General features: G+C 48.8%; 1 protein-coding gene and 1 long non-coding RNA gene across 2 annotated transcripts; both read left to right on the plus strand.

Annotated features, from left to right (window-relative positions):
* The first annotated feature begins 1,074 nt into the window (after nucleotides 1-1,074).
* LOC310921966 lies at nucleotides 1,075-9,292 on the plus strand. Its single transcript, XR_014592250.1, has 3 exons — nucleotides 1,075-1,139; nucleotides 1,604-1,694; nucleotides 8,719-9,292. It is a non-coding gene; the product is annotated as an uncharacterized lncRNA (long non-coding RNA).
* Nucleotides 9,293-19,917: 10,625 nt separating this feature from the next.
* Nucleotides 19,918-22,577, plus strand: LOC310906516 (G-protein coupled receptor 183-like; the record flags this gene model as incomplete). Its single annotated transcript, XM_083855842.1, has 2 exons — nucleotides 19,918-20,465; nucleotides 21,483-22,577. Exon 2 carries the CDS (start codon nucleotides 21,516-21,518, stop codon nucleotides 22,575-22,577), a length of 1,062 nt encoding a protein of 353 aa, XP_083711968.1. The 5' UTR covers nucleotides 19,918-20,465; nucleotides 21,483-21,515.
* Between the last annotated feature and the right edge of the window lie 4,909 nt (nucleotides 22,578-27,486).

The raw sequence follows: 27,486 nt of genomic DNA on the forward strand, positions 1-27,486 counted from the left end.
CAGCATGGTAGGCTTCTCTGAGGAGTTTTGGAGACTACCTAGAATTTTTACTGCATTGTAAGGCCCATTTTGTTAGGAATAGACAAAACATTAAATTAACATTAAGCTGTCAGGTGGCATCATATTTCAATGTCCAAGAAGTCATAATCATATTTCTTTACCTAGAATATAACAACAAACCTTAAACATCCATAACCTCTTTCTTCATCAGACAAAGTGCAAACAGTTATTTAGTTTTTCTCCCTTGATCGTCTTTTTCAATTGTTACAGAACTGGGAGAAGGAATGGACATATCTAACTCCTGGAGAAGCTATAGGTGGGATGTAGCCCAAAATCCACAAAGGAACATGAGATGTCTTCCCCAGCTTCCCAGTTTTTTGAATAAATTGCTGAGTGAAGGGGTAAACATTGGCTGGCAGTGAGTAATTGGCAGGTATGGAGATTCTACTACCTGCCATCAAGCCAAGGCTGAAGTCAGGAACCTAATCATACAAGTATATCAGACATTCCCAATATGTCCTGAAAGTTTCCCAGCAAAGGCAATAGTTTCCATTTTACCTGCCTGATAAGATTCTGTCCTCCCCTGCCTCCTCCTGTCTATTGGGAGAGCTCCCAATAGACTCATCCTAGGTAATGAGTGAGAACAACTGCAAAAGGAGTCAGGCTTTGAACTCACGGGTTTTACCCGTGTTGGCTCCACCAGGAGCCTGGTTTCTCCCAGAAAGGAGTGATATATTTTGGTCAGGAATTGATTCAGGAATGAAGGGAAGGACTGCATGGGGCACTGAGGGCTGGCAGGAGCATGGGAGAAGCTGGCTCTATTCCTGGGACTGCAAGCTTTTCCAGTGTGTAGCAAGAAACCTTTGATGTAAATTATCTGTGTGTCCCAGGGCTGAGAGCAGAGGGCACCTGACAAAGTGAAGATCAGGTTCTGGTGCTGCAGGTAGGCAGACAGCAAAGACCCAACCACAGAGGGCACCCACCATCTCTTCCCACTGCTAGTCAGGGCTATATTTAGAAGCTTTGGTTAATGAGTAAAAGATGTATGAGGAAATAGCTGCTACTTCTGTGCATAGTAATGGTGCTTGGTGGCACTCCCGAGGCCAAGAAGCTGCGCCTGAGGCTATCATGCTCACTCAGTGAGTGCGAGGTCCTTGAGTGCTCTGCCATGGCTGTTCCCTGCTCCAGCACTGCTCTCCTCCACAGCCTCAGCAGCCCCAGCAGGAGGAGAAGGCTTCACCAGCCAGCGAGCCACCACCCTGCTTTAACCTCGGCGGTGCCCGACTGGAGCGGAGCAGCCGTGCGTGTCCACCCCATGCTACCAAACAAAAGGCTGCCAACCCACTTTGGACCTTGGGCTGGCCCCTGAAGTGGCTGAACGCTCCCTCACTGCCAGTTGATAAGCTTTGGTGCTTTGCAATTCCCCTTTCCAATTACTGGCCCTGCTCCCAGCGCTGGCTGGGCCTTGTGTGTGCCAACAGCCAGGCACTGATGCAGGGACTGTGGGACTTAGGGTGGAAAGAGATGGGAAAAAAGGGATGAGCCAAAGCAGGGACTTGCATCAGTCACTGGGAGGGCATCATCTCACAGCTGTCTTTTGCAGAAGCCCTTGGAGGTGCCTGCTTGACTGAGGATAGAGTCATCAGGATGAGCCATGTAAAAGCAGCCCTTGTAAGTGTGGGGACAGGGACTTGGTGAGTATCCAGGCAAGGGATGTTGTGGCAAGTGGATATTGAGGCCAGGTGATAGACAAATATCTTTCTGAAGTTGGTATATATAATTTTACAGGCATGGAAACAGAGAGGGTGACCCTTGCTACCTTTTTTTCTTTATCGGCATTGCCATATTGCTAAAAGAACCTTGGGGGAATTGTCCATATAAATCTAAAGATTCAACAGTTAAATATCAACACTGCTATTCTAGGTATTGTGGGTTTGATGTTTTCCCTTATCATTGTAATTTCTAAAACATCCATGTAATGTGACCTGAAGCTCCAGAACCGATCTTCTGTGACTGAGTCAACAAATAGTGATCCTGCAGTCATCAGCTATCTGCTGGCTCACTTCACAGAGGCACCGACACAAAGCAGTGTGCCCAGTGAGGATGTCTGGTGGAATTCCAGTTAGCATAGGACTGGAACCCTCCTCTCATCTCCTGAAGCAGGTAGAGCACTGCTGTGTGCCAGACATCCCTATGGCATGTTCTATACCTGAGACTGCTTTGCAAGTAGGACAAATCATGGTGGAGCTTCTGCAGCCAGAGTCGCTCACAAGGGATGGATAAGCAACCTGTGGAATGCAGAGGGCAAAGGTGGGGAGTTAGCATCTTCATTTCTCCACTTCCCCAAATTCCTGTTTCCTGGGAGCTGGGCTCCTCACCCAGGCTGGCACTGAGGTTTTATTGGTGTGAGATTGGAATCCAGGAATCCAGCTCAGACTCCCACTGCAGGGACTGCTCTTCACAATTAGTGAGAAGATGGGTCTCCAGAAGGACAAAGGGCTTCTCACCAGGAGAAGGAGCTCTCAAAGTGTCAGCTCAAAAGCAAATCCTAAATTGAGAACAAAGAGACTGCTGATACTGCTGGATGGGTTATGTTTTTTAATATTCTAAAGATACACCTTTCTGAAAAGACTTTTATTAAAAAAAAAACCAAAACAAACCCACCAAAATGAACAAACAAAAAACAACAAAACAAAACACCACAAGTATGAGCAAATCATGAAGATCCAGTCTTGGCCTAGAAAGAAAAGAGGTAACATGCATGGCCCAGCAACTATCCAAAACCCCTGTGGCAAGCAATAATCTTGAAAAAGCCAGTGCAAGCTATGTTTTCAATTTATAAATTAAATGTGTTTAAAATTTATGAACTTTGACTGCACGAGTAACTACTTCATTAGACTTTAGGGCTGCATGTTTCCTTGGCTTTTTCCATGGTAAAGTAAAACACATTTCTAATAAACATGGAAAGAGATTCCAAGCTAGAGTCACTACTTTTATGTAAAGGACCCTCCAGACTCATTAAAAAAGTTTACCACCTAAATAAAGCAAGCACATTGTAATTCTTTAACTCATAAAGTTGGTAATATACACAGAATATTGGCCTACTCTTACATGTACACCGCTTGGTATCGATGAATGACATACAGTAAGGGGTTTACTATGAGGAAATTAGCATATAAAACTATGTTTTGCTAAGTCTTAGACTGAAAGACGAACTCGAGGAACAAGAGGATGCAAGTTGGGCTCTGCTCTGATTTGCTGAGTAAGCATGGAAAGTTATATACAGATACAGAGCCAAAGCTGTAGCTGTAACCAAAATCACTCTGTTTCTCATTTCTCCTAGTTTATATCAACTGTTTAGTCCCCTTTGACAGTCAGCAGTGGAAATAGGGATGGAGGTACAGTGCTGTCTGCACCATGCACTGGCCCACAACACAAAGCTGTGGCTCAAACATCTGGCACCATGTGCTTCCCTTTCCCAGCACTGGTGCATCCACAGCTGGAGTTTTGGGACTTCTGCCTCAAGGGGAATGTGAAAAAACTGGAAAGATTCAGCTAAGGCTGCCACCATGGTCCAGTGTCTGGAGTGAAGATGCAGCGAGTGAGAGGTGGAAGGAGCTGGGCTTGTTTCTCCCGGTGAAGGGAAACCCAAAGTAGGTCGGCTTGAAGAGCAGGTACAAAAAGGACAAACCCTTCTTGGTCATGTCAGGGGACTTAACAAGGGGCAACAGGCACATGTAGCAGATGGAGATGTTCAGCTTAGCCTTTTCCATCAGATGCTCCAAAGAGGTGATGGTGGCTCCTTGCTTGGAGGCTTTTTATGACTTAGCTAGATAAGGCTAATTTAGTGGTATGGTGATTGTGGTAATCCTGTTCTGACAGAAGATTAGACTAGGTGAGCTCCAGCAGTCTCATGCAACCAACATTTCTGTGATTCTGCGGTTCTTTTTCCCAGAGCAACAGAGAAGCATGTCCCAAACCATCAGCTCACTTGGTCAGGAGGAGAGGGCAGCTCTGCCAGATGCTGTTTCCTGAGGGCTGGTGTCAGCCTAGCACTTATGAGTGTGCATTACTCTATGCTGGAGTTCAGAATCAGGGCTGTAAACAAACCTGTCAGCCTTAGCTAGCCAGCATCTTAAAGTCATTGATGTCTGACTTCCACATGGTTGTGCCTTGCAGTAGTCACAGCACAATGTACTTGTGCATGTCAAAGTAGCACACTGGCAGAATCTTGGGTCTTCAAAACTCATCTTTCAGCATGAAGTCACTACATTTTCAAGTCGAGTGAGGAAAAATCCCTCATCGACTTTTACTCTGCATCACAGACACTTTGGCCTTTATGCGAAGCCTTGTATGTTTAATTTGCATTCAGTTCCTCTCCTGCATTGGAATTGGTCAAATGAGAATCATAGGCTTAGATTTTTCTGGTTAAAACTCTCCTCTGCAGAAACCCTTTCCTGGCTGTCCTTAGGAAAGTGACCCTGACCCTTCCATGTCTCAAAGCTAACACAGCCAGTTCTCTCCCTGCCTCACAGCTTCTTTCCTTTTAGGCTACAGGGGTGCTGAAAATAACACTGAAAATCTCACTTCACAGTTTCTTGCATGACAGCAGGCGACACAAACCACCCAAAAGAGCACCTTTTCCTGAGCCAACTCACATGTTTGCAAAAAGGGTGGGGTTGCTGAGCAAACAGACCTGTTCCCTCTCTGATTACTTTGCTACTAAGACCATATGGGCCTCCGAGCTGGTACGTACTCCCTGGAGCTTTTGTTTGTGGATATTGCATATTCCTTTGGGGGAAAAAAAAAACCAAAAACAAACCCCAATGATTTTACTAAGTGAAACAAGCAGTTACAGTAGTGCTGCATATGGTGCTAGTAAAATTGTAATAGTGAAAGTTGGCAAGAGTCAAGCAGCCTTTGTATCAATTCTCTGGAGCTTCAGGTAGAGCCTAATGTAATTACTTTCTTTACTTTGTAGCGTTTTAAGAGAGAAGTGTGTGTTTTAAAAAGTTATATTTCCAAATAAAGTGGTCAGGTCTGGAGAAGACAAAGTGCCTGATTCTGGTCCCTCTGAATTCAACAGCAAAACTCCCGTTGACTTAAATCAGAGCAGGATTATGTCCCACATCTAAGAAATAACAGCAAACAGACCAGTGCAGTTTTTCAATTCACTGTCCGGGCCACCAGTTTGTAACTTTTTCCTATTTTTATCCACTTATGTTCCAGAAGGTTTATCTGTCCTCACCTCCAGTCTCTGCATCTGAATATTAGAGCTGATTTTTTTTAAAAATGAAGACAGCTACTTTGCAGACATCTCAGTGTAAGTGGGTGAGTCCAGAGATCCTGAATCTCACCCACACAAACACAGTGACTTCATTCAAGAAACAACTGTGTCGTGCTTTTCATAGAATAATAGAATATCCTGAGTTGGACAGGACCCACAAAGATCATAGAGGCCAACTCCTGACCCTGCACAGGACAATCCCAAGAATCACACCAGGTGTATGAGAGCATTGTCCAAATGCTCCTTGGATTCTCCCAGGCTGGTGCTGTGACCTCTTCCCTAGAGAGCCCATTCTGGTGTTCAACCACTCTCTGGGTGAAAAATCTTCCTAAAACCTAACCTAAACCTGCCCTGACACAGCTTCATTCCATTCCCTTGAGTTCTGTCACTGGTCATCAGTGGGGAGAGATCAATGCCTGCCCCCTGCTTCCCCTTGTGAGGAAGTTGTAGACCACAAAAATGTCAAAACCCCCCAATTTGTCAAAACGCTACAAGTTTAATTTTCCTAGGTAGATTCAAAAGCCTAAAACATTCAAGTCATTGACATTGCTCCAAGAAGAATAAAGTGTTTGAGTGATTTCTAGGAGGGGCTTTTTATTTTTTTTTCTGACTGTTTATTTTTGTGATTGATTGAGGCACTAACTAGGATTAACTTTCTTGTTGATAGCAAGCCTGTGATCTTTAGAACCTGCCTCTAATTAATTGAATTCTGTCAATCTATGTTGTTTTTGAACTCTCATCAAAAGTTAGGCAAGACTGGAATAGGTCTTACCAGCAGCCCAACCCAAGCTGAAACTGATAATATTAGTAAAGACTGACCATTTGATCACCAAATTAGAAAATAAAATGGATCTATTGCTTTTATTTCTTGGGTTTGTATGTAACATATAAGGACAGCACTGGTGAGAACCATTTTTAACTTGGATATCCCAAATCATCTTACTGTACATTTTTTTTTTCTTTAACAAGTTTGTCATTTAAAACTTTTTCCACAGTACCTGCTTTCTGGGTACATGTATGTCTTCCTGATTTACACTTAATGCCTGAATAACAAGGCTGAAATGCACCAAAATCCTTGCCCTGCCTAAATGTTGGCTTAAGAATTATTCCCCAGATCCCCCTCTACTATAAAGGGTACATGAAGGAGCCTTCCATGGCCATCTGCTGCCAAACAGAGGCTTCTATCAGCTGCACTTCACCTTCTCCTATGATTCCTATGAGAAATGGATTTTCCAGCACCTTGGCTTGCCCTGTGTTTTCTATTCAAGTGTTTATGGTCTCCAATCAGCACCTAACTTGCCTGTAACTGGAATTTATCCCATAGCTACAGTGGGGTTTTCCTTAGGGCTTCTCCTGGCCTGCTTTCAATCTCTGGGGTCATGTGCTTCCAGAGCGAGATGGAAAGCACATTTTATTAAATGAACAAAACCCCCAGTAAAGCTGCACTGGCTTTTGGTAATTTCAGTCCAGTGAACCACAGGGCTTATTACTGAGGTTTTCTTACTGATTCTCTACAGCCTCTGTGGGAGAGGGAAACAGTGTTCGGAGCTTTAGGTGGCACCTCCTCCAGCTGGCACTGGTGGGAACCGTCACCTGCCTTGGCTTTGTGTGCCCTGTCTGCTGAGACCTCCTCCACACCTTGGGAATTGCATCAGCATTGACTCTGGATGTGACATCTGGGGCTCTCCCACATCACAGGGGCTCTAAGGACAGATGACATCTTTAAGAGCCAAATACCCTTAGGTGTTCTCCAGGAACCAGGGCCTCACTTCTCTCAGGGTGTTTTGCTTCCTCCCACTGGTCTCTTTCCTTCCTCCTGCCCACACCTGGCCTTGTGTAAGGAGGACTATCTCTGAAATCAAATTAAACTGTAGCACATACACCAAGTGCCCTTATTTTTCCTAGGAAGCAGTATTCACTCCCCTGACGTGTGCCAAGGAGCTTCTGGCAAGCTGGAAGGTGGCACAAGTCCTTGGGACTGCCTGTACAAACACAAGTTTTTATGATGTGCCTGCAAAAACTTGAGAATAGGCTTTGGGAACATGGAAATCCCTGCTGGTCCCTGGGGTTCAGACAAGACGAACAGAAGGACATAAGGGTCCAAAAACACCCTGCAGCAGTGTCCTCCCAGCCAAGCCTTCCACACTGCAGGGCCCTGAACCTCTTTCTCCCTCTCCTCCTGCAAGCCCTGGCAGCCGAGGAAGTGTCTGGTAAACAGGAGCTTGGTGACCTTTTTACAAGGATATGTAGTGATAGTACAAGGACCAATGGCTTTTAACTGAGAAAGAGCAGGCTTGGATTAAATATCAGGAAGAAATTCCTCACTGTGGGGGTGATGGACACTAGAACTCTCCCCAGAAAAGCTGTGGATCCCTGGAAGTGTTCAGGCCAGGCTGGATGGGGCTTTGAGCAATCTGGTGTAGCAGAAGGTGTCCCTTCCCATGGCAGGGGAGTGGAAATAAGATGATCTTTAAGGTTCTTTTCGTCCAAAAGCATTGTGATTCATTCAGTGCTGCTGTACATGCTGCAAAGGGGAAGGATTTGCCTCCACCCGAGCTGCCCACCAGCATTATGGTATCTGCATACAGTGGCAATATTGATGCAAAACATTTCTGTCAAACCCTCACAGCACAAGGAAAAAGCATTTTTCTATGAAAAATTTCATGGGAAGAGATCCTGAGTGCATCACCCTCACAGCCCTGCAGGATGTTGGCTTTCATGGGGAAAAATGTTTTATAGGGTCTGCACTATATTAGCCAAGTTTTGCTCCCTGACACTATACGCCCATCACCTTCTGCTGGCCAAAAATCCCCAGCTCTTAGTGTGTGGTATTTCCCAGTCCAGTGCAGGGCTTTAGGTCCAGGTCCTCCCCAAAAGCAGTGTCACCAGAGCAGCAGCTTAGAGGGTGCGACTGTGGAAAGTGAGAGTGAGTTTGTTTAATGTCAGTGGTGATTGCTGGCAGCATTTCTGCTAGCTAAATATGGGGGTAGCCACTAAATAAAATCCCGAAACCACTGAAATTGAGGGGGGTTTGTTTGGTTTAACAGACCAATGTCCTGTCTAACACAAGCAATAATTGCAATCAGCTCTGAATAATTTCACATCAAGTAAAGACGTGCGACAGTCCGAGGTCTGAGAACTCGAGAGTTAGCCCAGAACTTTTTCTCAGTTTTGCTTTGAGGTAAGTTGGTGATTCAGAGTGAAACCTGGCTAAAACCATGATGATTACTTACTTTTAAACATCACCTTACCCAGAACCATTTGAGGCACGTAAAGGAGAGCTCTCTGTGCCCAAAGAGGCTGAAGTTCACTTCAGGCAGGAGAGCAAACATCCAAGGAAGGACATGGGAGAAGCTCAAGGGGAATCCTAAGTATTTCCCTCAGGCAAGTATAACACCTCATTTTCTTAAATGTCTCTAATTCATACACAGGAAGAAGCAGAGATTTTAAGCCGAAGACTTTGGTGCAGCAGCTCCCACAAAGGCTGGCCATGGCTGGGACCCCATTCCTGCCCACACCCTCACTGCTGGGTGCAGGCGAGGAAATGCCAAGACGTGTTCGATGGAGCCGCCAGTGTGGGAGACACTTGGAACTGAAGCTTTTGGGAAAAAAATCTGCTTCCAAGCGCTGTGGTAGGGAAGGCTTTGCATAGGATGCTGCGTGCTTAAAAAGCCGTCTGGGGTTTGAGAAACTAAAAAAAAAAAAAATTTTTTTTTTTTCATCTGATTTCTCCCTCCCTCCTTTCCGTGATCGGCTGTTCTACCTCCGTGGCCTTGCGCAGACCTTTCCCGTGCGGTTCGCCGAGGCAGACGCAGGCCTGGGCCGGGACGGTGAGGGGAGGGCGGGCAGGCCCGGCGATGTCACGGTGACCTCTAGCGGCACCTCCCGCCGGCCGCCCCCCGGCGCCCCCGGCCGCCATTCACCGCCCAGGGAGGAAATGGCGGGGAGCGAAATGGGCTCCGGGCCTCGGCTCTCTGCTCTCTGCCTCCAGGTGCGCAGGCACTCCGTACCTCTAATTTGCCCTAGGTGTTTAGTGAGTGTTTTCCCAGGACAGCGGGCAGCAGATTTCATCTCTAGGTATCCTAAAAAGTAGCATCTGAGGATTAAAATCTGTTTTTGCTGTCTCTCCTTTTTCCTAATTTCTTGCTGTAAATCAACATTTCTTTGGCATCTCTGACTATGGAGAGGATGTGGTTTGGGGCTCAGAAGTTCAGTTTCTCTCCATGTCCCCTCCCTGCTCCAGACAGGCCCAGAAAGGGAAGAGAGCCATCTCCTTCTCCTGCACTCCTTCCCGCTTCTTTCCAGCGCCCTGCTGGTGCTTTCACACCGGACCAGACCCTGAGAAAAACCGAGCACTGGGCCACAATGGGCTGGTGTGCTCAGCCTCATCTCCTGCCTGGGCATCCTGGGGTGGGAAACCAGCCCCATGCGCCCCTGTCCCATCAACATCTCCCACTCGGGGCAGGGTGGGCAAGGCTCCGGCCTCCCAGGGCAGCCGCCGTCCCCTCAGCACCCCGCGGTCCCCTCAGCACCCCGCGGTCCCGGGGCCAAGGGCTGCTGCACGGGGGAGGAGTGCCTGAGCCGGCCTTTGCCACGCTCCATCCGCATCAGCCACGGCTGTGCCCACTTGTCTGAAACCCACTGCTGGTGTGGGATGACACATTTTCCCCCCCTTACAAAAATCACTTTTCTTCCCTTAAATGTGGGGCGTTTTCACCAGCTCCTCATCCTGCCTTGCCTGTGCAAGGCAGGCTCTGTCATGAGCCCCATACAAGGCTTCACAACTGGTGTGCAGCAGCAATCATGCAGAGATGAGAGCAACCACTTCCTCCCTCCACCACCTCTGTGAATCCACAGCAGGACCTGCAGACAGCTCTGCACACCCTCCTTAGTTCAAGCCTGGAAAAATGTCCGCCATCAGAAATTCAAAAGTCACTCTCAGCACTTCTTCCCTGCTGCACCGTGTACACACAGGAGTGACAGCCAAGTGACTTTTCCCCTGTGGCCTCTGGAGCATCTTATATTGGGAGCAGCAGCATCACTGTGGCTGTGGTAGGCTGTGGTTCCTTCCTGTGCCTCCTGGAAGCCCTGGAGGTGTTAACACATCACCCTGCTCAAGGCTGCGTGCCAAGGCCCTGCAGGCACCCTGCACCCTCAGGAGGGCAGAGAGAGTTCAACACCTGAGAAAGGGGGATTTGCACCTTGGCACGCTCCCTTCCTCCAGTAGGACTGTTCTATCCCACTGTGCCATTGCCCCATGCCACCAGTTGCCTCCCCAGTGGGCAGGACAGCACATGTCACCCAGCTGCGCTGAGGCATGTTAGAGAAGGTCTCCTTGGAGGAAACAATCCTTAACTAAACATTTAGATTGGTGTAAAGGACATGGTTTGCCACTTCTTGAGCTGGGAGGCTCAGCAAACATCCATTTAACCTGCCCTCTGGACCCAGTCTCCAGTGGCCCAGCAGAGAGCATGATCTGTCGGCTCAGGGTTATTTCTTTCACAGAAGCTCGCACTCCATGCATGAATTTGCACCTAATTAGCATTTACTTAGTAGACCTTACTTAAGGATCACAATGTGATGCCTTTCTTTTATCTCGGACTGGTTTCTGATAAAAACTGGGTCATCTAAGCGGTAAGCACTGTCAAGTTTAGTACATTTTACAAGATCTTCTCCTTTCACAAGAACTCCATGTGAAGGTACACGAGCCCTTGGCCCAGCCAGCCACGGGGAATCTACCCACAGATATGCTTCACCTCAAAGAACAGGATGAAGACATTCACATCTCAAGAAGAAAATGTGTCCCTGAGCATAAAACCACCTTCCCCCTCATCCTCACTTTAGTCAGCCACTACAAACATTACAAATATTAATCACATTGTCAATACATATAACACCAGAAAAAGTGTCTGTGGTTTTTAAGTAGCAGGTCAGCCATACAAATCAAATATTGGGAACAACTGTCTGCAAAATAAAAAGCATGAAAGCAGTGAAATTGAGAATGATTTGGGTGTTGGGTGATCCAGCAGCACAAAGCCAGTGGGTAAATGCCCACCCATGTTGGTGAGTCTGGCATCAAACCTGGCTGCTGAGGGTTTGGTGGGTCACTCGTGTATGCAGAGCCTGGAAATGAAGCACGGCTTTGGTGACACGTGCTGAGGCAGTGGGAGTTGAGTGCTGGGAAGCAATGGGAGCCCTGTCTGCCTTTGGGAGGATGGCAGGACTGGCCTCCAACAGGCTCCCTCTGGCAGCCAGGGTGGCATGGCTGGGACCAGACCTTTTGTTCCCTGTTACGAGAAAGAGCTGAAGGCAGAAACTGCTTTTTCACCTCGAGGCATTCTGTCTGCCAGCCATAGCCAGGCTATTAATTCATGAACCAAGTGTAGGTGGGGAGACTTGCATATCCTTATCTTCACCTTCCGAGGAGTATCAAAGTCAAGCAAGAGAAACTACACAGTCTCCATTTCTAGTAAATAACTAATTGTACTCTACAGAGGAGCTGCCATTTAAATCAAATTAGAATGATCACTCTATTGTCCCAGAGTACTTGAATGCATTAAAAAAAACACAACCCAACACAACCAAAAAAACATAACCCAACAAGAAAGAAAACCCAACCAAAACCCAAGCAAACAGAAAACCTCACTAATAAGACCATTGCAAAGAGTTGCCTTTGCTCTGTTTGTGAATTGTGTAATTAATGGTCAAAGCCAACTGAAGTCATCATATGACTACCACACTTTAGAGATGGGAAATTACTGGTCTCCCTCAAATTTCCCCCAGCTCTTGAAAAAAAAAAAATCCCCTTTGTTTCTTGCCCTTTTAGAAATATTTTTCCTTATTCCCATTTTCTGTCAGCCAAGCTTTAACTCATTCTGACACCAACCATTTGCAACCACAGCAGTCACTTCCCCTCCTGAGCAGGGACATTCACATGGTTATAGGGAGCCAGTGGTTGAAGGCACATTTAGGAAGAGAGCCGAATTCCTGCTCGCCTGAGGGTAGCCAGCGGTAGATGATGCGACACCATGTGTGCTATATATGATGGTCCTAAAGCATCAGCACCACTGCTGTAAGAGCTGGATAAGGAAGGAGAACTGCTCCTGTGCTTGAAAATGATTTCTTAGTAGCAGGATTTTAGACATCTTCAAGCTCACACTTTGATTGCGGGTGTGAAGAACAAAACACTTCTCTCTGACTGCACGTCTCAAGATTACACGTTTTAACAGCACTAAAGTGCCCAGACTGCTGCAGACAATTAATGCTAGTGGAGAACCAAGCAATAACAACAAATTAAAAAATAATAATCAAAAACTTGTTACCACAACATGCAAACATCACAAGCAAAATACCAGGGGAATAACAAATGAATTATTACAGCAGCCCCTAGATATTTCCAGCATGGCTTACAGGCAAGGTCCCTCTTTGGCATTTTTGGCTTCATGACGCTAAACCATACAACTGGAATTTGTAAAGGAACCAATCTATACTACTTAATTCCCTGCCTCAGATCCCTGTCCATGAGATGCAAATCATTCCTGTGTGTCTCATGACAGAGGTAAAATCTGTGCAAGCTCTAGGGTGGTGACCAGTGGGGATGCTCGGCCTCTGATGGAGAGGAATTATCCCTGCCTGTGCAAGTTGCTTCCTTGGAAGTGCTGGGGCTTCCCACTTGTGCAAAGCCTTCCCAATAGGAAGGAGCTTAGAGCCATGGGGCCTTAAAAGCCAATTTTTTTTTCCTCTGTGCTGAGGTCAGACAGGGGCCTCTTTTGGCCTGGCTGAGCTGTAGCTCATGGCTTTGTAGGCTGGCTGAATGTGATGCTGAGCAGGCTCAACTTTTATGTGTAAAGTAGGGGGTTTGTTGTTTCACAGAAGCATCTTCTCTTAACCTAAGATCTGATTCTGTTTTTTCATAAAAAATCTTTGTTTCAAGGCCAATTTTCTGTATCTCCCATGTACATAAAAAACTCCCCTGAAGATGCAAAAAGCTTGTACCATTTTTTTCCTTGTTTTATGGAGTGCTTAGAAGTCTCTCCAGTTGCAATTGTGCTGACAGACCAAATCCTTCATGATCACAAATCCTTTAAAGCATTAAGCATCAAATGTAGCTACAGTACAGCCCAGACACTCAAGTGGTTTTGGTAAGCATTAGCAACTAAAATGTTGCAGTCTCCATGAATACGTTATAAGTGAGTGAAACCCCAAGAAGCAAAATTTCCTCTATGAAGAAATAATTTGGAAAGTATATTCCCAGGTGTGTAAGGGAGGAGACCAACCTCAACTTTGACTCAGGAGACAAGACTGGAGAAGCAAAGGCATGCAATAAGCACATTAAAACAGTACTTAGCCAACAAACCTTGAAAACTACTATTTAAGGTGGAAAGGATCTGACTGGTCTTACAAATCAGCCCTAAAAAGTAAAATTTGATGGCTGCAAAATAAATTCTTCTATATAATCCAGACCCTTACAGCATATCCATCGCATTGAATGCTTAGGTTTAAGTCCATCTGCTTTACACAGTAGATTTTCTTATGTAGACACAAAGAGTTGCAACACAGCAAAGAGAAAAGGAGCAGAAGTGTGGAGGATTTGGTGAAGTCCCTTCCCTATTGCAAGTGGAATTCAGGGGAGAAGATCTGCTAGGGAAGGGAGCTGTAGAGAAATGTAAACCCAGTCCCCAAACAGGAGCAAAAGCAACACATAGAAGTTCTGACCCTATAAATTAAGACCTTCCTGCTTTAGGAGTGTCGGTCCCAAGCCAGCCCAGGTCCCGTGCAGACATGCAGCACATGCAGGGGTGTGTGACAGCCTTTGGCTGGGTGACTGCTGACAGCTTCCTCCTGGGACTGCACCCTGCTCGTGCTCAGCGCCGCGTGGGCCACTCTCTGCGGGTGAATCATTGTTGTGGTGCAAACAGATTTGTCTCTTTTCTCTACCCTCACTGAGTCTAGGCAGCAATAGCCACAAAAGCCAGACTCCACTCTGATCACTGCTGGTAGGGGAGGCTTTTTTTAAGAAAGGTTTTCATTAATAAGTATTTCTATTCTGCAGCGAGCTGGTTCCACCATCTCCCAAAAGCCACAGGATTCCGCAGGATTAGGGACTGAGGAGATGAAAATACACAGAGGTGCTGAGTGCTTGGGGCTGCCTCTGCACCTGTTACAGACACCCTTTGAGCAAGCAAGAACAAACTGCTCTGAAAAAAAATCTAGTGCCGAGATCTCCAACTATTCACTGCTTACCTTCTCTGAGGTTTCCTTTCCCACAATAAAGCACAGAACACCCTGCTCTCTCACATGCAAGTGCTGGGTAGATAAATTAGCAGACAAAGCTGAGGCATTGCGGTGCGTTGAAAACTGCATAGCCAGGCCCAAAGGGTGAGGGTCAGCAGGACAAGTTCTAGATGGAGGCCATTAACTCACTGTATGCCCCAGGGGTCAATACGGGGTCCAGACCTGTTCAACATCCTCATTAATGACATGGACAGAATGGCAGAGGGCAACCCCAGCACATTTGCTGGTGACACCAAGCTGGGCAGAGTGGCTGATATGCCACAGAGTCCTGCTGCCATCCACAGGGACCCTCACAGGCTGGAGAAATGGGCTGGCAGGAATTTCATCAAGTTTAGCAAGGAGAAATGCAAAATCCTGCACCTACAGAAGAATAGGCTGAGGGCCAACTGGAAAGCAGCTCTGCAGAGAAAAGGACCTTAGGATCCTGGTGGACACCAAGCTGAACATGAATAGCACCAATGTGCCCCTGTGGCAAAGAAGGCCAATGGCATCATGGGGTTGCTTAGGCAGAGTGTTGCCAGCAGGTTTGAGGAGATGATGATCCTTGTTCTCTGCTCAGCCCTGGGGAGGCCACACCTGGGGCCCTGAGTTTGATTCTGGGCTCCTCTGTACACAGAGACACAGAGAAGAGTCCTGCAAAGGGACATAAAGATGATGAAGAGACTGGAGTATCTCTCCTGAGAGGAAAGGCTGAGACTTGTGACTGTTCAGCCTGAAGAAGAGAAGGCTCAGGGAGATATCAGTGATGTGTATAAATTCCTGCAAGCAGGACAGAGCCAGGCTCCGTGTAGTGGTCCAATGACAGGATCAGAGGCAACCAGCACCACGTGAAACACAGGAGGATCTGTCTGAACATCTGTCTGACATAATTTCACAACTGAGCACTGGCACAGGTTGCCCAGACAGGTTGTGTCTTGAAGATACTCACAAGATGTCTCAACGCAGTCCTGGGCAGTCAGGTCTGGGTGTCTGCTTTAGCAGTGTGGTCAGACCATCTGCCCCTCAGAGGCCCCATCCAACCTTCCACTCTGTGATTCTCTGAGGCATTGGTGTGTGGAACAGAGCACCCCGTGGAAATGCTCATGAGGATGCTAATTTTTGCCATAGGATTTACCTGGTATGTGTTAAACATGGTCAAAACCTGGTCATAATGTGGCCTAAACATTGACTGCAAAGAATAAATGGAAAAGACTTACAAGTCACAAAATATGAGGGTGCCCTGCCAAAATAAATTGTGTTATAGGATTATAGAGACCCGGACTGAATTAAGATGTGCATTTTTGGCACTTTCTCTACCATGAATGCTCATTGCTGTGTTGTGTGATCACCGTCTGTGTTGGTTGTTTTTGCTCATGTTGTAGCTGTACGTTATGAATTTTTGTGTGCACATATAGCATTTGTGGCCCTCACATAAGAAAAAAACCAGATAAAAATAGGACCTCAGTTCTCCAAACTTGCCTTATGAATGTGCTTTATAAAATAAGCATTTAAACATTGTTTTTAACCACAGAAATCAGATACCAAGAAAACTTTCATCTTATTCCTGCAAAAGCAAAATGGAGTTTCTAAGTCATAGCACAGCGTGGGAGAAAGCATGTTTCATCTGGAGGAAGTTATTTCAGAATGTGAATTTCATTGGTATTTCTCCTGCTAAGGTACCCTGACCCTCTTGACTAAGAGCTGCCCCTGTTAGCACAGCTACCCCCTCTCTGCAGCCAGGCTAAATGAACCCACAGGCACATGGAAATAGTGATGGTTGTGTGGCCCACACACAGGGCTTCGTGCCCACATTTTGGGGCTGGAGTCAAGGGAATGTGGAAGGAAGTGGCATCCAAAGCTGCTGCCATGTTGTGCTTCACTGCTCAGGATGTTGAAATGAGCTGTGCCACCCCACTGACTGTTGTGACTTGGTGCTGTGGCATCATTTCCAGAGCTGGTGCTGAATGTGCAAAACAAAATCAGTCATATCATGCAGAAGCAGATTTCAGCTGTTTTGTTATTCAGTATTTCCCACTTAGATTTAGGTTTCAAACATATCAAAACTCCAGTAATTGTTTTCTTCAGACTTTTATCACAAATTGGTAGGAATCTTCAGATTTTTTTCTTCTACAATCCCCATCATATCAAGTTAAAGCCTCTAAAACATCGTCCTGCCCATGTAGATGATATTGTTGAATGGATAGATGAATGTAAAAATCAGGGATTCTCCTAATTTGTACTCTACTGCCAGATGAGTAATGGTGACCTGGGATGCAGGGGCTGAGCTGTGGAAAATCCCTGCCTGTTTCATCAAAACTGAAAGCACCCGGAGATTTTTGTGTCTACACACAAAGCTTCCTGAAAATGTTTTGCACTAGAAGAGAGAAAAGGTAACCAAAGCCAATGGGGAAAGCAAAAAGGGAGACGTGATGATGATACAATGGAAAGAAGAGGCACAAACTTCCTGCTGTCTCTCTGTGAAGAGGCTGTTACCTCATTTGTTATGCTGCCTTGCCCTCAGAAAGTCCAGCTCCAAATCATCTCTCAACTCGGGGAAATCCCACCAGATGTAAACAGCTACCTGAGGGTGGCTTTGCACGGGCAGCAGCAGCCCTGGAGGAAGCGCAGTGATGGATCTCCCAGCACGTGCCTGCAGGTGCGGCCCTTTCGGAGCTTTCCTTGGCAGCCGCAGCCACCGTCACGCCTGGGCCCAGCTGATGGCCTCAAGGACCTGATCCCAGGGCAGCTGCAGCCTGCCTTTTCTGCTGGCCTGGGAAACAACATCCATGGCAAGGTTTCCAGCAGCAAAAGGAGGCTGCAGGGAGCCTTCAAGGGAGGGCAGAGAGCGGTGTGCTCTGAGGACGATGTGAGAAGAGCCACAGTGACTCTGCAGTGCATGTGGTGGCTGCCAGGCAGGGACCTGGCTGGAGACATGCCATGGTTGAGGACCATGATGCACATTTCAGGAGAGAGACCCTCCATGCCAAGTGTTTGAACAGGACTCCCCCTGAAGGTGCCCCCTGTGCCTTGGCTGGGTCCCTGGGAGCAGGACACCCCAGGACAGCAGGTCCTGCTCACTCTGGGATAGATACCTGGGCTATGGGACTCTGCTTGCTCCCTGCCAAGCCTAAGGAAGCGTCTTTATGCAAACTTGGACACAACAGAAGAAAGTTTAGACCCAGTTTTGAAGTTGAACCTCACTCATCCACACTACATTCCACTGGGTTCAATAAAGGGCAGTATCTCTTAAACGAGATGGCTGCAGACTGGGGTGTACAGGCCTTCTCTACCCTGTCTGAGGGGAGATCCCACTTTGCAGTGTTGCAGAAGCAGGGAGTGGATCCCCAGAGCTGGGAAGAGGATCCCCCCAGTCCCTTGCCCCATCCAAAGGGCCTTGCCTGCTGTGCAGGAGCGATGCAGCCGTGCTGGGCTTGCTGGAGCCATGCAAACGGGTGGAGCTGGGCTGCACTCCTGTACCACAGCACCTGCTGCACACAGGGCAGGAGCGTGTTTTGCACAAAAGAGGAAGCCACTTCCTTTGTTCTGCACTGCAAAAAGAAAAATAAAATCAGGCGGAGAGCACTGCTTTCCCTCTGTCTTATTCCCAAGGCCCTGGGCACGGTTGTCACCCTGGACATGGCTGTCACCCAGAGCTTTGGGCTCCTCCATCTGTTTTCGAGGCTGGTGATGCCACTTGGGTCATCTCCCTGTGCTGCGCAGGGGCCGAGACCCCTGTGCCCCCCTTCGGCACAGGACGGCATTCCCGCTGCCCTGGGCTCCCACGAGCAGTCCCCCATCCCCAGGCAGGTGGCGGCTGCCGGGTCATCAGCCTGTGATTCGCCCTCTGGGATGTGCAGCTCTCTATTCAGTGTCTGCGTGAGCGAGGAGCCCAGGGGACGGGAGGGTTCTACAAAGGGCCTGTTTGACTGCTCGGAAAAGTCCCGGTCATAAATTTGCATCACAAACCTCCCCGTCCATCCCTGCCGAGCACTGGCGATTCCGGCCGGTCCGAGGCATTTTGCTGAGCCTCATCCAAATGTCCTTCCTCGACGGTGTTAATTTGTGGAGATAAAACTCTCCTGTGAGAGACTGTAAAGGGGATGGAAAGGAGCTTTGCACCGTCGGTGCCACAGCGAGCCCCGAATCGGTGTGACGGGTCTTTGTTTCAGCTGCAGCTGTTTGTCGTGCAGTGCTTTAGGGAGATGAAGGGATAACCCTGGATCCACTCGCTGGTGTGGGCTCAGGATTTCTGCAGAGGTAACACTTCTCTAATGTTAAATCCTTTGGCTGTTTTCACCATCATGATGAAACAGCTCAAGAACATTCGAGTCCCACACAAGTCTGATTAGCTTAACTCTTGACAGATGTGCAAGTAAAAAAAATCCCTATTTTACCAGGGAATATTTTTAATAATTTACTCAGCAGCTATTCTGTTATTAGCAGATCTTTCCCTCTGTGTAATATAAACCCTCGAGCAACAAAAGTATCTCCATTAACAGATGCTTGTTAGCCAATTTTCACTATTACTCTTGCTAAGTACCTTCAACTTCTAGTAAATTCATGACAATAATGTGTAATTTCTGTACAGATGACTCACAGTACATGAGTACACAGATTAGTACTGAGTTTAAGTTCTAATGTTTTAAAACATTAGAAATATTATGCAATTAAATAATTAGTTGAGCTTTACTTACTCAGAGGGAAATATGTGAGTTTAGCTTAAGTGTAATCTTAACCTTTGTATTTCTTGGCTTTGGTTTTTCAGTAGGATCCCGAACACCCCGTGGTTGGAATTTCCTGGTTTATTAGGAATTTTTTGAGGGATAAAACCAGACACTAGCAAGATCATCACCACCACCACCACCACAAATAAAAAACCCCAAACCCTAGAACCACTAAAAAAAGCATAAAAATTCCTCTTGGGATTTGAAAACCCTAGTGGTCTCCAGTAAAAAAAGCCACCATGGGGAAGACCATCCTGCTGGTGACAGGGCAGGCTGTGCTTCTGCAAACATTTTGGGAAGTGCTGGGAAGGAAAGTACTCTCCGTGCTGTAAGAGACACACATGCAGGGCTGAGGGATAAATCACAGCTCTCCACTGCTCAGCACTCCCTGAGGACAGAGCCGGCCGTGAGACAAGGGGCTGGGACAAGGGGCTTTGCCCCGCTGTCACCACACAAGAGATCATCTTAATAACAAAAATATTTTTCCACTAAGGGCAAATTGTTTCGTTCAGCTCAGTCTCTGCCCTAAGGAGCCGTGCCTGGTGATGCCTCTGCGTGTGTGTGAAAGGCAAATCTGGGTTTCACCCCAGGCGCAGCATGGCTTGCACTGGCCACATGCACAATAAGCTCCTTTGGAGATTTGGAACAACTTTTTTGTAACAGCTGCAGTGGTCCGGTCGTGCTGCCGTGGCCATGTGTGTGTGTGTGCCCGGGGTGAGCGCTCTGCACCGCACGTGAACCGCAGCTGAAGTTGTTTTCATCATTCAGTTGCATTTTGCATCCTTGCAGAACTTTTCAGAGTAAAACCCGAACTCGGGTTAGATGTTGGGAGAGATTGCCGCGCAGGTATAGTCATTTATCTTCTCCTGCACAGCCACTGCTAGAATATCCCCCGCGGCGGCAGCGCGCCTCTCACATACCGAAAGAAAAAAGAAAAAAAGCCCCACCCAGAAAAAAACACAGTTTTACTAACCCTAAGAAAAAAAAAAAATACCCCAACAACAACAAAAACCAACAAACAAAAAAACCCCGAACCTCTCGGTGCTTTTATAATGTGAGTTAATCCTGGGAGGCGCTCACACGGCCGGGGAGCCCCAGGGCAGGAGGATCCGCGCCCCAGAAGTCGGGCGAGAAGAGGAGGAGGAGGAGAAGAGGAGGGAGAGAAGACGGCGGCACTGCAGGTTGGAGCCCCTGACCTCCCTCTCGTACGTGTGGGTTTGAGCATCCCAGCCCTTCGGGGTCCGCGGCGCCGGGGACGAGAGGCAGCGCTGCGCCCGTCCCGTCCCTTCCCGTCCCGTCCCGTCCCGTCCCTTCCCTTCCCGTCCCGTCCTTTCCCGTCCCTTCCTTTCCCGTCCTTTCCCGTCCTTTCCCGTCCCGTCCCGTCCCGTCCCGTCCCGTCCCGTCCCGTCCGGACCGGTCCCGGCGGCGCTGGGAGCGGCCCCGGCGGCGGGAGGCGGGCGGTGAGCGGCGGGCGGGGGGCGCGCCCAGGGAGCTGCTGCAGCCCCGCGGCCGAGGGGACGCCGCTGTGAGCGCGGAGCCCGTGCCCGAAGCGCGGCAAGCGGCGGAGAGAGTGCGGGGAGCGGGGGTTCGGTGCCCGGGTGTTCCCAGCTCCCTGATGGGACGAGCGTGGGGCACGGGATTTTTGGGGAAGGTTGGAGTGGGGCTTTTTTGCGGAAGGTTGAGTTTTTCCTGTCTTTGAATTTCTTCAGTTTTGTTCCTGCTGTGCTCCGCCCGACGGTTGTGAAGGTGCTCCTCAGCACTTCTGCCCGCCGGTCCCACAAGCCCTCCCGGCCCCCAGCCCCTCTCATTTTGGAGCATTTTTTCAATGAAGCTCCCCATTCTCCTCGCAGTAATGATTAAATGACACCATTGCCACCAGATAAGTTTGGGACCTTCCTTGTGTGACAGGCAAATCCCCCTCCCAGCACCTCTAGTCCTTTCTCATACTGATTGGACTTGTGAAAAAACGAAATTAAGAGGAGCTCGTGATAAGAAAAGGAGAATGAGTCACAGCTGCTCTTGAGATGCTCTCACCAAATCACAAGAGAAGCATTTTTCCAAATGACTCGAGCTGTGTGCTGCTGGGCTCAGTGGCTGGAGCAGGGCTCGGGGCTTTTGCTTTGTGATGAGGGCCAGCTCTAAGGGTGCCACTCGTGTTATCAATAAGCTGCAAGTTTCATGTCTGTTCTTATTCCAAGGGAGAGAGCAAGAGCTTGTGAGGCACTGTGGAGATGGCTCTTGTGGAGGATGCGTTCCTGCCCACCAACCTCACCTCCAGCAACCAGAGCAGCTGCAATGTGCACAACCACCTCTTCTCAACCAAAGTCACCTTCTCCCTTTTCTACATCATCCTGCTGGTGTTCGGTGCCTGTGGGAATGTCCTGGCCCTCTGTATCACCTTCCAGCGCAGGAAGAAGAAACTCAACTCCACTGACCTCTACCTGGTGAACCTGGCCCTCTCTGATGCCCTTTTCACCCTGGCACTGCCGGGCAGGATCGCCTACTACATCCTGGAGTCCGACTGGCCCTTTGGGGACTGGTTCTGCCGGATCACAGCTTTCATCTTCTACATGAACACCTATGTGAGCATCTACTTCATGACCTGTGTGAGCGTGGACCGCTACGTTGCCGTGGTGCGCACCAGGCACCCCGGCAGGATTCGGAAGATGAGCCGTGCCAGGGGCATCTGTGTCCTCATCTGGTCCTTGGTGTTCCTGCAGACGGCTCCGCTGCTCCTGCGGCCCATGACGCGAAGGATGGGAGACAAGCTGACGTGCATGGAGTACTTCAACTTCGAGGAGATCCCCAATCTGCCCTACCTGCTCCTGGTGGCATGTGTGCTTGGCTTCTTCCTGCCTGTGGGCATCATCCTGGTGTGCTATGTGAGGATCAACCTCAAGCTCTGCCAGACAGCCAAGGAGAACCCACTGACAGTGAAGAATGGGCACCACCACCGGGCCTTCACTGTCATCCTGGTGGTGCTGCTGGCTGTCCTGCTCTGCTTCAGTCCCTACCACCTCAACATTGTCCAGTTCATGGTCAGGAAGATCCTCTACCAGCCATCCTGCCCTGAGCAGCAAGCCTTCAAGATGTCCCTGCAAGTCACTGTGGCGTTCATGAACCTCAACTGCTGCATCGACCCCATCATCTACTTCTTTGCCTTCCGGGGCTATAAGCGGAGGCTGCTCCGCATCTTCAGGAACAGCGGCTCCCTGGCCACCTCCTCCACTGCCAAGACCACCCCCTCGGAGAGCAACAGCAACAGCCAGCAGCCCGGCTCCGTCTCTGTCTAGCAGCACAAGCCCCTCCCTCCCTTTTGTCCTGGCCGGTGACTTATGGACCATCCCTGATGGCAGGAGGCAGAGTCGAGCTGCAGGACCAGCACCTTCAACAGGCTCCATCACTCCCCTGGAGCCAGGGGCTCTCACAAAGCCAACCCGGCAGGAATGAAGCCCGGCCTGGCTCTGCATGCCTGGCTCTGTGCTCAGCACTGCTGCACCTGCCAGCCTGGAGCACAGAGAGGCACCTTTCCATCCCAGCCCCAGAGGAGGCAGCTTGTGCAGCTGCTCTGGCTGGCAAACCCAGCTGACGTTTCCCAGCACTGCTCTGCACCTATCCCAGCACAGGCCTGTCCACATCCCCTGTGGGGCTGGGGTGTGCTGGTAACCACCACGGATGTCCCTCTGCTCCATTCCCCTGCACTGCCCCTGCAGCAGCACTATGGCAGCATCCCTGCAGGCCTCAGGGAGACAGCACAGAGGAGATGGGCTCAGGGCATTTCAGGGAAAGTCTGGGATGTTATTTGCATGCAGAAGATGGCCTACAGCTCCTTCTCCACACCAGCAAACAGCAGCTCTGCTCTCTGCCTGCCCCGCATCCCACTCCTGCACCTGGGCTCTGCATGGGGCAAGCAGTAATTGTGGGGTCTGTGGGAGATGCTGGAAAAGCCATCTCCCAAGAAGAAATGTGAGGATGTGAATTTGTGGAGCTCCTGGATGTGCTGGTGCCTACACCCAGCATTTGGGTGACTGCTTCTTCCTCAGGGTACCCTTCCTCACAGCTGACAGCACTGCAGTCACTCTGGGACCCACTGCTAGGAAGGGGATCGTGGGCATGGCCTGGATCCCAGCCCAGCTCTAAGGCTGCAAACCTGCCCTGGATGTACTCATGGGGCAAACCTTCCCATTAGTCCTTAATTTGAAGGGACTAGAGAAACAGGGACAAGAACTGAGGGTGGCTGTATGTGAACTTGACTGACCTTGAAGCTGGTGCCCTGAGGAGTCCGAGAGCCTTGCTAAGGGAGGTTACTTGTGACTGTTGCCAGAGCAAGAGGAGGAGCCCTGCATCAGGTTCCTGCTGAGGTTTGTGCCTCTCAGAGAAGAAAGTTGGCAGGAGCCTCCTCAGCTCTTTGCTGAAATCACTAGACTGTGATAAAAAACCCACACATAGGATTTCACAGTTCCTGGCATGTCTAGACTTTTGTTTGAAGTTGGAAGGGACAGACACACACAGAGACACAAAAAGGAAAAAAAGCTGCTTATTTTACTGAAAAGTATACCTGACAAACTTTCATGAAAAGACACTTTTGATTAATACAAATCATTCTTTAAGCTAATAACCTTTTTTTATGCCTAGAAAGTTAATAATAGTCACGTGCAACCCTTCATTGTTTTAAACGCACATGAATGAGCTTTTGGACAGCAATAGTTTTACTTATGGTATGGGTCTGAAGGCTGAAGGCATGCTGAAGGCTGACTAAGAGGGATGCCTAAAATAACTCAGGTGGGAAACAGACTCCAGTAGGTCTTTTCTGGAGGCTGAGCCCTCCTCAAAGCAGGTTTATCATCAGTGCTGACCTGCAGAGAGCCTTTGTCCTGAAAAGCATATTATGATGGACAAGAAAGAGCTGAGATGCAATAACATGAGGATACCTGTGGTCTGAACACCCTTGAAGGAGTCTGGCTAGGCTGGTTGGTGCTGTACAGTTACCTTGCCCTATTAATACGTCTGGGAAGTGATGGCTGGAAGGGAATCTCTGCATCATCTCATCCAGTAGTCCACCCAAAGCAGGACTGTGGTTTGCACAGTATCAGGCTGGACATGGCTTCATCCAGACAAGGCTTGGAAACTCCAGGCAAGGAGGGTCCCCTTGCTGAGGTGACAGTTCCCACTCTGCATTGCCCTCTGGATAAAAGCATTTTTCCCATTGTCAAGTCTGAACCTCCCCATCCACAGCTGGTGGCTGTTGCCCCCAACATCACCTGCTCATGCTATGAAGAGCTTGGCTCTGTTATCTTTGTAACTTAATTCCACAGGGCTGTGTTGGGGGCTGCCAGTGGTTCGTAGCTATTGGTTTCCATGTGAACACCAGAGCAGGGGTCTGCAGCAGTGTCAACCCTCCTACTCAAGATCAAGACATTGAGATGTTTTGCCAAGCTGCAGCCCACAGCTGAGAAAAGGCCAATCTGTGACCGAACCTTCTTAGGAAAAGGTGGAGTATAAATAAAACCTTGTTTGCTCCTTATTGGACTCTGTTTTTCTCAGAAGTATTTTATTAAGAAAGGTACCTCCACCTCTCACCACCAGTAGGAGCCTTTGGAGTAGAAAATAGCTGAAGAGTTGGGTGTAGTGCTGCTAAATGCAGGAGAGATCTGGCCTTCCTCCTCTGGATGGACACCAGCCTGGGTTACTTTGCTTTTGGAGACAGCAGGCATTAGCCAGAGCTGAGGGAACATCCATGAGATGGAGAAGGAAGGGACTTGGGCAGAGTGGGTGAAGAGGAATCTGGGCAAAGGAGAACTCTGAAGAACCCTGTATTGCCCAGACTAGCTTGCCCACCTGCGGGTGCTCCCTGTCTGCTTGAAAAAGGAGCATTTCCCTAAAACTGAAGAGAAGCCATACACAGCATTTTGTCTAGAGGCACATTTCCCTACACTTGGCTGTTCACCTGTTCGGTCCAAGCTCCTCGCATGATCCCTGCTGTACCCCGCTGGCCCAGCAGCTACCACCTGCTGCCATGCCTTGCCCCACCAGCGATCCCTTGGAATCACAGAAACACAGAATTACTTAGGTTAGAAAAGACCTCTTGAGATCACTGAGACCAGCCATTAACCCAGCACGGCTGAGGCCACCGCTAAAACACGTCCCCAGGTGCAGCATCTGCATGTCTTTTAATACCCCTGTGCCGGCTCCGCCCGGCCGCTGCTCTGCCTTGGCCCCGGCGGCCCCGAGGTGCAGAGCCCCGAGCCCCCCTGGGCACAGGGACCCCCAAGGGCCAGTGCCCCGACGGCGCCGCCGGGCGGGAGGGACAGCGCCGCTTCCCGCCGAGAGAGGGAGTCGGAACCTTTGCTCGGTGTTAGAAAGACGCCCACGAATCTAAGAAGACGATGACAGACGAGGCTGGTGCTTCCCCCACGCGTCTGCTGGCACGTAGGAATGTGGCGCCTTTCGTAAGCCACACTGTGGAGCGGCGTGTGTGGGAAGCACACGGCGGCACACTGGGATTGAAGGCATTCCGTGTGCAGTTCTAACTGCACAGCATGCAGGTAATCCTTGCTTTGTTGCTGTACTAAGAAGAGAAGATTGCACTTTTATCTGAGGGCAGAGAGTACACTTTGTGGACATACAACAACAGGTAATACATGCACCAATATAGGATATAGGATATAGTATATACTGTCTGCATCAGAAGAATATCCTAGGCTGCATCAAAAGCAGCATGACCAGCATGCCAAGGGAGATGATTTTGTCCCTATATTCAATTTTGGTGAGATCTCACCTGGAATACTGCATCTGGGGTCCCCAGCACAGGAACAACATGAACCTGTTGGAGCAAGTCCAGAAGAGGGCCACCAAGATAATCCAGGTTGTGGAGCACCTGTTCTTTGAAGACAGGATGAGAGACTTGGGGTTGTTCAGCCTGGAGAAGGATCCAGGGACACCTTAGAGCACTGAAAAGCTAAAGTCTAAAGCCTCCAAAGCAGCTGGAGAGGGACTTTTGGCAAGGGCCCGTTTTGACAAGAGCCTGTAGTGACAGGACAAGGGGGAATGTCTTCAAACTGAAAGAGAGCAGGTTTAGATGAGATATTAGGATAAAGTGCTTTACACAGGGGTAGTGAGACACTGGAATTGGTTGCCCAGAGAAGCTATGGATGACCCATCCCTGGGAGTGATCAAGGGCTGTGCTGGATGGAGCTTTGAGCAACCTGGTCTAGTGGAAGTTGTCCCTGCCCATGGCAGGGGGGCTGGACAGAGCTCAGACAGAACAGCTTTTTTCCCTTAGCAGAGGTTTCCAACTTTCACACCACTTCAGTCTGGGCTTCATATTGTCCTGAATTGAAATGTTCGTATTGCATGTCGTACATATTTGTAAGTTATGTTTGTAAGGCAGTAAAGTATCGTAATGTAATGATGCACATATCTACTAAAATAAAAGCTTCTCATGGCCAAGTAACAAGTCCTAGTGTGATTGATCAGGCCAGATGTGGGCAACTGTTTTCTCCTCAGAGGTGCACGTGTGCCTCTGCCCCCCACCAAGCAAATGACCAGAAGGAGTGAGGGGCAAGCACAAGGGCTCAATGCACTTCCACTATACAGGTGGTGTGCTCTCATAGAACAGGGAATTATAAATCACCTTCCGTGGGAAAAGCTGCAGGACCTGTGAGGAGCTGTGTCCTTTCTGGAGGAGGTCTCTCCACAGCTGGGATGGAGAGGTGCCAGGAGAAGTCAGGTTGGCAGGACTAACTGCTTTGGAAGCTGGAAGCATCTGCATTCTCACATACGAGTGGCTTCAGGGCTTGCTGCACTGCCCAGCTGCTGGGTTAACACTGCTTTCTCATTTGCCACATGTACCACCTCCTGCAAAACTGACCAAATAAAATGTGAGGATTCCCCTATCAGATACTCCTAAAAAAAAAAATATATATAGTGGATTTTCAGTACAAGATTAGCTGTAACCTTGCAAATTTTCATTTTCCACATGAAATCTTGTGAATTCTTTTAAAACTGAACTAAGTGCAATGCAACAACACTGTCCCGTTTCTCTAAGCAGGTCTTCTCTTTCTGTCCTCAGTTCTACTTTGCTTCTCTTTCCTGAACTCTCTGTGTTTGCTCAGTTCCACCTGCCTCATCTCTCTCAAGTCCTTTCCTTTCCTACTCTTACATGACACTTTACAGTCCCTACCTATCCCCAGTCAAAAGGTC

The sequence above is a fragment of the Zosterops lateralis genome (assembly GCF_965231275.1).
Source record: "Zosterops lateralis genome assembly, chromosome: 2".
Classification (NCBI taxonomy): domain Eukaryota; kingdom Metazoa; phylum Chordata; class Aves; order Passeriformes; family Zosteropidae; genus Zosterops; species Zosterops lateralis.